The 12,098-nt window shown below is 33.9% G+C and overlaps 1 protein-coding gene across 1 annotated transcript in view; it reads right to left on the bottom strand.

Annotated features, from left to right (window-relative positions):
• NAALADL2 (N-acetylated alpha-linked acidic dipeptidase like 2) overlaps window positions 1-12,098 on the bottom strand; it is a 1,006,116-nt gene that overhangs the window by 752,719 nt on the left and 241,299 nt on the right. Inside the window, 1 exon segment of the mRNA XM_017847705.1 lies at window positions 4,973-5,474. Within this exon segment, the coding sequence (XP_017703194.1) occupies window positions 4,973-5,474 (502 nt within the window).

The following is a 12,098-nucleotide window of genomic DNA, read 5'->3' as shown; positions in this document are numbered from 1 at the left end:
TACAACACATTTTCTCCTTTTGTCCCAACATTTCACAGCATCTACAGCTGTCAAAGGCAAACACATTCCTGCATTGAAAAATAAACTAAACCTTATTAATTTATCTATTCAAATATCTTATTATTACAATATTATATTTTCAAACTATGTTTTGAAGTTTTCAACATACTTACTCTGCTCAGAAATATGCTTATGATCTTCAGAATTTATTAGGTTGGTGCAAAAGTAATTGCTGCTTTTACCATTACTTTCAATGGTAAAACAACAATTATATATACGTGTGTATATGTCATTTCTTTAAATAAAAAATACATTATTAAAGGCTTAGTGGCTTTATTATATAATAGAAATGAACTATTGCACCTGTGACATTCAAGTTTCTTCTAAGTTAAAGAGCTTTCTCAACAGTCATAGGTAAACATGGTTTATACAAGATAACCAGCATCTCAACTGACTTAAGCTGATTAGATTAGGGAAAAGCACTTGACACAGAGTCACAAATATCTCTGACCCACAAAAGGATAAAAATGACATTTCATCCTGGAGAATAGGAATAAAGGAATAATGCATTGGAGAATATAGCAATTAGCACTGGGAAATGATGCAAAAATGAAAACAAAAACTAGTATAAATTGCAAAAGAATTAAATCACTTTGGTGATCAACACTTCAGTGAGAATCAGAGAACGTGTTTACTCAGGAAGAGTTCTCAGCTGACACTTTTCTGGTGTATGCTTTGTGTGTTTTTTGGAGACTCTTTATTCTACAACTGGAGACTTCTCATTTTCCTTTGACATGAGTAATAATGTACCCTCCTGCAGCTCCTAGCTTACAGCTCCCAGGCATCTGAACACACCTCAAGCTTCTTCCCTCTCCAAGCCTCCTGCTATCTCCCTCTCAGCTCAGACAGAAATAACATTTGCCGTACGCCACCTAAAACAACTATGTCTTCTGCAATTTTTATTTTATTTTATTTTATTTTACTTTATTTTATTTTGGGACAGAGTCTCACTCTGTTGCCTAGGCTGGAGTGCAATGGCGCAATCTTAGCTCACTGAAACCTCCTCCTCCCAGGTTCAAGTGATTCTCCCTGCCTGAGTCTCCCAAGTAGCTGGGATTATAGGCGCCTGCCACTATGCCCAGCTAATTTTTTTTTTTTTTTTTTTTTTTTTTTTTTTTTTGTATTTTTAGTAGAGACGGAATTTCCCTATCTTGGCCAGGCTGGTCTCGAACTCCTGACCTCAGGCAATCCGCCCTCCTTGGCCNAGTGATACATGCTGTTTTCTCAATGGAAAATATAATTTGGTGATGGATTGCCCAGTGTTTCTTGCTTACTTTAAACTGAAACTTTCTATTGAGCCTACCCTAACTGCAGCTTTCTTATAAATAAACAATCCTTCTTGGATTTTATGACTGTGGGCTCACTGCCAAATGCTTATTCCTAGTCTGTGGCATGAAAACCCAGTGAAATAGAATATAAAAGGCAAGAGAGAAAGAGAGCAAGAAAGAGAGAGGAGAGAGGAGAGACAGAAAGAAGAGAGAGAGAGAGAGAAGATGGGGAGAGAGAGAGAGAGATAGAAGGGGGAGGAGAGAGAGAGAGGGAGAGAGAGAGAGAGAGAGAGAGAGAGAGAGAGAGAGAGAGAGAGAGAGAGAGAGCAAGGATTATAGGCATGAGCCACCATGCCTGGCCTTCTTTTGCACTTTTATCAGCAACTAGTCAGTGAATCTCTTACTGCTTAGATATGGGCGGTAAGAGGCTGGATTCTCTGAATGAGAAAGATATCAAGTTATTCTAAGTAGTTTTGCCACCTCTACATCTTCCAAATAGTTCTGTTAAACTTTTTCCACTGGATTTGAGACTCCTTTCTTGAGAAGAGATAGAGACTTAAAGCACATCAGCAGCTTTTTCAAAAATGCTTCACTTTCTCCATTCTACCCAGCCTTTGCTTCTCCAACCTCTCATAAGCCAAAAATGGATAATCATCTCTGGGCCCATACTCTCATTTCTTCAAAGCTCTACATGCTACATGCTAGTCTTAGAAATGTAGCATCAACTGTCTTTATGCCTCAGCTGGAACTGAAGTGTCAGTAGTGATACTTCAATATTTTTACAGTATGTGGTTTTGATATAAATTGCCACTTCTTTAAAATTAGAACACAGGCTATCCTCTAAGTAATCGTAATATAATTATATAACTTAAAATAATTATATCATATAATATAAATAAATACTATGTTCATAATATTTTGTATATATTTATAATATAATGAAAATCTAAATGATAAAATAATTTAAAAAATATATAATATAATTGATAAATTAAACAGATGTTTCTCATTTATTCATGCATTCATTTCATTCTTTAAAAAATAATTTCTCAATGTCTATTAGATGATGGCATTTTAATGGTGGACAAACAAGTATAGTCCATTCCCTCATTGAGTCTGCAGTCTACTATAGAAAGAACATAGTTTGTATTGCACAACTTTTAGGCTATTTGATAAGAACTGACACAGGTTTAGAGCGTGTCCAGGAAAAGAGAACCAATAGAAAAGAGATACAGCAATTGAACAAAATAGTGGGCCAGTAAGAGCACAAAATTGGTAATAAATTCATGAAAAGTAATAGCAGGAATCTACTACTACTAGGAGGCACAGAATTAAGGCTAAGATTGCTTAGTAAACACAGAGATTCATCATGACATGTGGTTAGGATGACTAGTGAGGGAGAAGTTATTTTTGGATGAGGAGCTGTTATGTTTGTAAAGATATTTGTAGAAAAATACAATTGTTTTGAAGAAGAAAGTACGTTATCTCAATAAAGAAAAAAAATATGGCTACTTGATGGACCCATAATTGTGAATCTGTGTCTAATCACAGAGTACTACCCGGGAGTGTAATTGCTAGTGGTTATGCTTTCATAGCTAGCTTTGACACATACGTTATTTTGTTGATTTTGTAGTCTAAGAATGGAATATAATCCTTACCATCTTGCAGCTTCCATTCTGAGAGAAATAATGAATATTTTAATGTAATTATTATATATTTTAAATTTTATAATCAGTTGCCTATTTGCAAAGAGGACATAAGTCAGCTTTTAAAGATGACTACAGTGCTGAAAAATGAATTAAAACAAGACAAGAAAATCCAAAGTTATATAAGGAGGGAAAATAAATACGTAGCTTAGTTTGTAAACAAAATGCATGTCATAAAGTTCCTTATAAACCTACAAATACAAATTTGACTCTAAATTTACTAAGAGTCAAAGTAAAGAAGGAAGCAGACTAGGTTATGGTATTCATTGCATCAATAAATTAAAAACTAACCAGCTGCTCAGGAAAACAAACAAACAAAAAACATATACATAATTGTCCTTAACATTAAAAAGAAATTAATGTTATGGATCCTTTTCCAGAAGACATTTTGTAATAGAACAGATGTCCTTAACGAAGTTAAAGTAAAAATAGTTTTATAGAATCCTTCTATTTTCTTGGTTTGTTTTCTAATAAAATCCTGAGCCAGTTAGATTTATCTGCAACTTTCCCTTTTTCTGCTCCATCCTATATTGCAGGCAGTGGATCCCTTCAGAATGAGTTTCTCAAGTTGTAAGGCACCAGTCTCCTGCTGGTTTCAGCCAATAGGACAATTGCTAGGACAGTTAGTGGCAGAAGGAAAAGAGAAGCTGGAGTATTTCCCTCTCTCTATCTTCAGTGGTGTCTCCAGCTGAGGTTATGTCCCTCATCTGTACTTGTGTGCACAGACATTCCAGTCCCATTGCTTTCTCCCTCTAGTCTAGGTTTAGTAATGGCTCCATTTTGTGAATCTCTGGGCTGCCTGAGTATCCCCTGATTGGCTCATAAGTTCCTAATCACTGATGGAAGCATTTCTCTACTTTAAATGCCTTTTACTTTAACTATTCAGGAAGTTTTCTGATGTCTTCATTGGGTCCTGATAAATGCAATCATTCATTATAAGACAACAGCGTATCTTTCAGCTCAATGTAAACAATTTTACATTGGGAAGTCTCATGAAAAGTGTTATTATCCACATATTAAATATCCAGGGATGCTTATACAAAAGGGAATAGCAGACACAGAAGGATATAGGGAACACATCCCTGTCAGTCACTGAGGCTTAATCTTCAGGAAGAGGAGTAGAATCCACCAACACCAATACACTTGGTATTTCAGCACATGAATTAAGTGACACATCTTCAGTGGACATGCTTCCCTGAGAAAATTCCTGGAAATGCACACCTGCCAACATCTTAGCTGTAACAAATCAGCGTAACCCAGAAAGAATATCCCGGAGAAGTAGTACCTCACTACTCCATCTACCTACAAACAACATACATGATTCACCTAGGACTATTCTTTTTCTGCAAATATAGAAGACATATGTGGAAGGTAATACCTCATCTTGCATATCCAGTTCTTCACTTCACTAAATATGTAAACTAGAAAACCTTTTACAACTCAACATGTATGCTAATAAAATAATAAACAGCTTTTCCAAGTTATCCACTAGTTATATGACATCAGTGAAGCTTTTGAAGACAGTTACTTCAGCCCATAAAGCAGGTTTATTTTATTCTGATATCATTAAAGTCTTTAATCATATGGCTAACGTCCTAGTTTTTATTACCTGTATATCTGGCAATCTTTGCATCCCAATTTGGTCTAATGAGGCTCCCCAAGAGGGAGAAAATACAGTGGCTGGAGACTTTCAGTCTCCATAGTATTTATGATTCTTACTAGTAATTAATAAAACTGCATCACAAATTTATATTGCAGTACCATAAATCTGAAAATCTGTGCCCCACTTTTGAAGTTTCTATTCTTGTTGTGGTGGTAAGTTATGTTTCTCAGCTTGCAAAACTGACTTGAACCACGGCAAAATCATTAGTTCAATACCCCCATGAGACATTTTTCCCAAGAAATGCATTCAAACAACATCTGTTTCTTCTCACCTACCTGAAAGACTTCTTAATATCTTCTGCCTGGATTGTCTTGAGAATCTCTTGGTATAACTGAGGATCAACTGTTCCTGAAGATGGAGTATCTGAAGGGCAATTTGTATGTACATAATAACCTATCAAAATCCCAAAAATAAATAAAATGGTGGCTATGCAAAGTATTTTTAAGAGGTGACAAAAGTTGCAGCGATTGTTCTTTGGTGCAGATCGTGTATAATGGGTAATGTAGTCAGATTCTTCTTGAAGTCTCCGGAACCTTCCTTTGGGTGAAGTTGCTGGTTGAATGGAATCAAGATTGAGATCTATAGTCTCTGAATGCCCTAGGTTCTGACTCTCAGCACTGTCTAGCTGGAATTGGTCAAAACCAGACTCCTCTAGTTCCTTCTCCATGTCCCACTCTAAGTCAAGGGCAGTGGTTTGAAGGTCATCATTGTCTAAGTACTGTGAGTGTCCTGGAGCTCTTTGATCTGCATTGATCTTCTGATAGGCCATCTTTTTACCTTTGAAAATAAGAAAAATATATTTTAATAAAATAAACACACAATTAAAAAAACTAACAAGGTGAAAACAAAACAGTAAGCCATATTAGGCATCCATAAAATTTTAATGATTATAATACAGGGAATTAAATTATCCCTATAGAAACTCGTATTTTATTTAATTAATCTTATAATTTTCTGTTGATGTCACTATAGGAAAGGAAAACAAAAGAAAAACGGAAGTAGAAGGTATTTAGTGGAAAAGCTATGAGAAAACAAAATTACACACACACACACACACACACAAACACACATACACCCCATTAATTTTTGAAGCTCAGGAGAATAACAACAGTCATGAATGCACAATTATATTGAAGGATGATGCAATGTAGAAGGCAAAATTAAACCTTCATGGTTACAAAATAACTTTTAAAAATTGAAGACAAAAGTAATAAAGCTGTGATTTGGTAACTTAAAGGGAAAAAATAATAAAAGCCCTGGAATGATTACATTGCCAGAGCTAGTCTTAAAAACACAAATTCATTGTAAGAATAGGCAGAACAACTAAATGAAGTATGAATTCTACAAGAAGCAAAATCTGTTATGTTACAGATTCATAACTTACCAAAAAGATTACAAAACTTTAAGACTATGAGAGAGGACCGAGATGTCCCAAGAAATTAGTGACATGAATTGGCCTGGCTCAGTGAACTTTAAATAAAAGTCTGGGATGGCATCAATCCAAAGAGGAAAGCCTTTTGCCAGCCTAGGAGAGTTTGGTTTCATAACCTTGCTACAGGAGTGGCAGATGGAGGTTCTTCTCCCCTGCACAGCTTTGGATGACAGCTTGTTGTATCCTGCTGAGTGGTATTAGGAAAACTGAGCTAATTAACTGCAAGTGGTCTTAAGCCTGTATTCAGTAACCCACTGGTGTATTATGGCTGCAGATTAAGAGTATTTATACTTAAATATTCTGTGTATTAGATTTGTCACCCCAGCTGGATCTTAGATCCCTCACAATGCTTTATGAGTTTTCTGTATGTCCTACTGTGGTGGGCAAAGAACACAGTTCGACTGATAATTGATTAGCTAATTGCCTTGGGAATCGTGGTGGACAAGTAAATTCCTATGAAAAAGATAAAACAAGGATTTCACGAAGGGAGTGGCACTTATGCACAGAATTATGGCCATACCTACCTCCAATCTTGGCTAGCTGAGGCCCATATAATTAAAATTTCCTAAATTTTAAGGCAGTTCAAATATAACTAAATATTACATTTTATAAAATAAAAACTGTAATTCTGACTAGAATTTTCATATGCTACCCTAAAATCTAGGAATCATTCTTACCCAGCATTGATTCAATAAAGATAATTATCTGATGCATGCCAGGCAGAGATAAGTAATGAAGAGAAATAAATAGGACCGTATTCCACAAATAGGGAATCATCAAATCAGAGAGACAATGCACAAACAAACGAAAAAGTGAGATAAAATATACAAAGTGTCAGTGAAACTCAGGGGTGATTGATTCTATCAGAAAATACAAGAAATAATTATTTTTAAAAAGTGACCTCTAAGTTGCTTTTGCAAGAGAGGAGGGTGTGAGAGGAGAATACCTAGAAAAGGGAAAAATTTACAAACACAAAGGGAGGATAAGAATGCCCCACTTGAAAACCCTAGAGTGGTATGCTATGACTGAGCATAGTGCACAAGGGCCAAAGATACTGAGGAAAAAACTAGGAGAAGGTGACACTGGACAAAAAACTTAACTTTCCTACAACACAGGGTCTTCGCATATGAAATGGGTATAATATTAATATAAACTTTGTAGTGTTGTCATTAGGATTAATTCACATAGTGAACCCAAAGCATCTATTGACTAGTGGATAGGCTATATGAGTTAGAAGGAACATTTCTAGTCTTAGAGGAGATAGAACTGTCAAGGATTGGTGGGGAGTTAATAATTACATAATTCTGCAAGACATTGTGGAGATGGAGGGGAGGATGTATAATATTCACACACACACACACACTATAGTGTTTGTTTGTTTGTTTTTTAACATTTAGTCTGTATGTAGAGATTAAAATATAAAAATCATCAAGTAATATACTAAATGTTCTCATGGGTCTACACTGATTTTCTTTTTCCCTCCTTCCCTCCATCCGTTCTTGTTTGACCTTGTTTCCAAAATGATTCAAGGAAGTGTAGCATTTGAATTCTGTCTTTGGTAAAATCAAGACAAGCAGAGAAAGGAAGTAATGTTTGAAGTTAATAATAACTATTCAGATAGGTTAGGTGATAGCTGATTAACTTATAGAGGAAGAAACTGAATCTCACCGGGTTTAAAGAAAATGTCAAATTAAAATACCAGAGGATAGAAAAAAATCTAAAGAAAGTAGAATAAAGACTCTCGAAACACTTTAGAAACCAATTTATTTTAATGTGCTTTATAAACTGCAATTTCCTACCACTAGTCAATTTTTTTTTCCCTTTGGCCTAAACATCAGTAAATTGCTGTTACCTTGATATGATATCATATTTACTTATTTAACTGTTCAGCTTATGCATTATAGATTAACTTACTCAGATATTTCTCCATGCAGTTCTCTAGATTTTTTTCTCCCATTTTAATGAATCAGTGTTTCTCTCTCTCTTCTCATTCTCTCTCTCAAGTTGAATCATAGAGCTTGGTTTATGCTCAAAAAAGACTTGGCACATGGGAGTTACTACAGAAATGTGAGATCTCTAATTCTGACCTCTAAAACAAACATTCAAAGTCACCTCTCTATAAATCATTTAAAAGCCAACTGCAATGGTGAGGCAGAGTTTTCATCTCTAGCCTGACAATAGGCATTCCATTACATGTACATCAGCAATTTAACGCTCTTCAAACATCAGACAGAACCATCAATTAGAATGTAATGCAGATAGAGATATTAACTCCTCACTATGATGGATATCTGCCTGACACCCTTACTACCACTTTTGGATTCATTACACATTATTAAATTTTCACTAAATTCTACCTTCCAGCAGAGTCACATCTGGGATAAAGGTAGATGAAGTCACTTGATGTAACAAACTCCAAAGTATTTCAAGAAAATTACCATGGAAATGAGTATGCAATGACATACATGATAAAGCATTTTAATCACTAACTTGGTAAAATCAATTATATATGTCTTATATATTTTATATATCAAATATACGTATATATAGTATATATAAATGTATTATAGACATTTATAAAATTAGTAACTATTTCTATAAAATTATTTTGCCTTAAAATAGTATAGACATGCTGCAAAAATAAACATAAATCTCTGCCCTGATAGTTTTGTTTGCTTCACTTAAAACATATATATATATATATAACTCAACAAAAAAGAAACTATCAAATAAATAAAACTTTAGTAACATATTCAGCTTGGAGATAGCATAAATTATTCTATGGTTCCCACTGAGAATGTAGCTGTCTTAAAAACACCTCTACCCTCTGAGACAAAGACATATCACATTTCTTTTTATCAAAGCTTCACATTCTCTAGTAATATGAAAATTTTATATTTAAAGACAAATATTCAACAAAATCAGCATGTCTTAGACATAATCACATGATAATGGCATTCAATTTTTTATTACTGATGCACATGATTTGGTTAGTTTGTATTGTCATGATACTTTAAGATTACCCCATGTGAGTGATTTTTAAAAAGTACATGTAGTAGATTTTATAATCTGCATGAATAATTATCTAAAAGAGATATACTTTAGTATAGAGGAGGTTATAGAAACTTGTGACATTTCTATGAATGGAAATATCTGTAACACCCTTACATGTTATATTGCACCACATGATCTGTTTTATAAAATGCAATTTCATGAAAAGTATAATATATTTTCCGTATTTTCAACAGATCTTATTCACTTAGGTGACATCTCTTTCCACCCAGGCCTACAACCAAAGACTAGTTTTTAAAATTCAACATACTAAGACATTTATCTTTTACATACACTTATCCCTCTATTATAAAAATAAAGCAGATACAAGTTGAACTGAATGGTATTTTTCTGGACTGTGACAGACTTAGATTCATAATAATGACTATCCATCTATATTCAAAATGTGATAGTTTAAAATAAACTGATTATTCTGAATGCTATTTCTTTCACAAATACTGGCTTAAACATCGTAAATTATATGAAAATAAAGGTAAGTATGGAAATAAAATGAAAATTTAATATGTAAAATATAATCTCTGATTGCTGCAGAACTAGTCTAACACAGTGTCTGGCAAATATTTTAGATAATAAATACAGATTAGACAAAAGTTTTTTTTAAATGTTACATATTACTTATGCCACTTAGGAATATGATCACAGCAGTATTTCTTTCTTGTTCAGCAGTCATAATGAGAGAATTTATTACATGAATGCTCTGACCTTGTAAATCTCTAAATGAGTGGACTTCACAGTGAGACTATCTGGTTCAAATACCAGTTTTGCTATGTAATTTAAACCAGATAATATATTTGTGCTTAAATTTCACATTTGTCAAACAGAAATAATAACTATCACATTTTTGAAGTTATTATAAGGAGTAAATGAGATAAATTATTTAATGTGCTCAAAACATAGTCTAACACACTGTAAGTGATACGCTAATAATTATAGTGATTCACTCTTTTTTTCCATAAATTCTATAGAGCTAAGAAAATAGAAATATTTGGAGCTTACAACTTTAAAATGCAGGGTAAATTAAATCAAACTATGACCTGAGACCTTAGGCTTTAATAACAAGGACCTGGAGATGTTGAGAAATAAAGAATTCTGTTTAATAGTTCCAGGAATTGGTGATGTGTAATTGTAATTCTTAGTTACAAATATTGTTGTAGAACACCATGTTTATCATAGAAGTTTGAATTGATTCATTGACTATGATGTTACTGATAATATTTTAACTCCAACAGTAAAACAGACTGTACAGATCTTATTAGAATTAAGAACACATATAAAGGCTTTCCTACTTGTAAAAGTTATTTTACAAGTAAAATAGATGAATGACTCTAGCAGATTACCTTTAAAAAATAAGGCAGGATCTCAATTTCCTATGATAATCCATGATTGAATCTTTATTGTACAATGAGAAAAAAATATTCATATAGTGTTTCCTGAAGCTTTCAATGTCAAATCATTTACTGGTTTGAGTGGATTGATTTGAGGCAAAGGTATTTCTTAGAAATATCAATGCATCATCAAAAGACATTCATTGTGCACCTCTGTGGAGCATTACTTTAGGTACTTTAACAGTGAACTACATAGTACCCATAGGAATTTTTAAATCTAAGTTTAAGAATATTCTTTATAGGCAAAAAACATTTGACATAAATTTTTCAGTATAAACCTACTTTATACAAATAGAGTCCATGTTTGTGGAATAAATTTTTGTTGTTGAAAGCTTTAATGGTGTCAACTTGAAAGCAAGGCAAAAGATAAAACTATAAAAATAGTAATTCAGAAGACTCTGTTTCCTGATTTAATTCTTCAGTATAATGAGATTTTTTTTTTCCATTTGTGGTTTTATTGAAATGGCCTTGGCAACTGCTATAGTGTATGTAAATGCATGAAGAACTCTTTATTTAATTGCAGTTTTGTATATCAACCACATAAAAGAAATGACAATAATTATTTGTTGCTCATGCTTCACTAATAGATTAAATAGGATATATAAAGTAAAGGAAATTATTATTTGTGCTTTATTTTAGAAAAAATAAATAAGTGAAAGCCGGGCTTGGTGGCTTATGCCTGTAATCCCAGCACTTTGGGAGGCCGAGGTGGGTGGATCATGAGGTCAGAAGACCAAGACCATCCTGGCTAACACAGTGAAACCCCATTTCTGTTTTAAAAAAAATACAAAAAATTAACTGGGCGTGGTTGCGGGCACCTGTAGTCCCAGCTACTCTGGAGGCTGAGGCAGGAGAATGGCCTAAACCCGGGAAGCGGAGCTTGCAGTGAGCTGAGATTGCGCCACTGCACTCCAGCCTGGGCGACAGAGCGAGACTCCGTCTCAAAAATTAATGAATAAATAAATAAATAAACAAATAAATATAAATACGTCAGTCAAAGCCTACTCTAAAATGAGTAGTACACTGAATTTAGACACAGTAGATAATCAAGTTGGATAACAAACTAAAACTTCACCCTGAAGCCTGAGTTACGTTGATCACTAAATGACATGTAAAAGGTATGCTTATAGAATGTCAAATTGATGAGCTATAAATTGCAAAATGCAGTCAAAACCATTTGAAAAAAAAATTAGTTGGTGAAAACCAGTTGGTTCATGCAAATTTGTTTTAGACACTTGCATATGCATGAGCACCTGCTAGTTCCCTGAGTAGGCCAGCCTTTGGAGCCCTGTGTACAACTGAAATTTGTGTAACATACCCTAAATGGATGCTTAGTTAGGCTCACCTGAGTTCCTATATTTATGGTAAAGTTTTTAAATATCGGAATTATATAATTCAATTCAGGATTTGGCAAACAGAAGAGCTGATTAGTATGAACCAAAACAATAAATTTTACGGGTGTCCTGAACTGGTAGTATGAACACTTAGTATTATTTAGGATATCTACCACAT

The sequence above is a fragment of the Rhinopithecus bieti genome, unplaced genomic scaffold, assembly GCF_001698545.2.
Source record: "Rhinopithecus bieti isolate Rb0 unplaced genomic scaffold, ASM169854v2 scaffold_28528, whole genome shotgun sequence".
Taxonomy (NCBI): Eukaryota; Metazoa; Chordata; class Mammalia; order Primates; family Cercopithecidae; genus Rhinopithecus; species Rhinopithecus bieti.
This window is presented reverse-complemented; position numbering and strand designations above follow the sequence as displayed.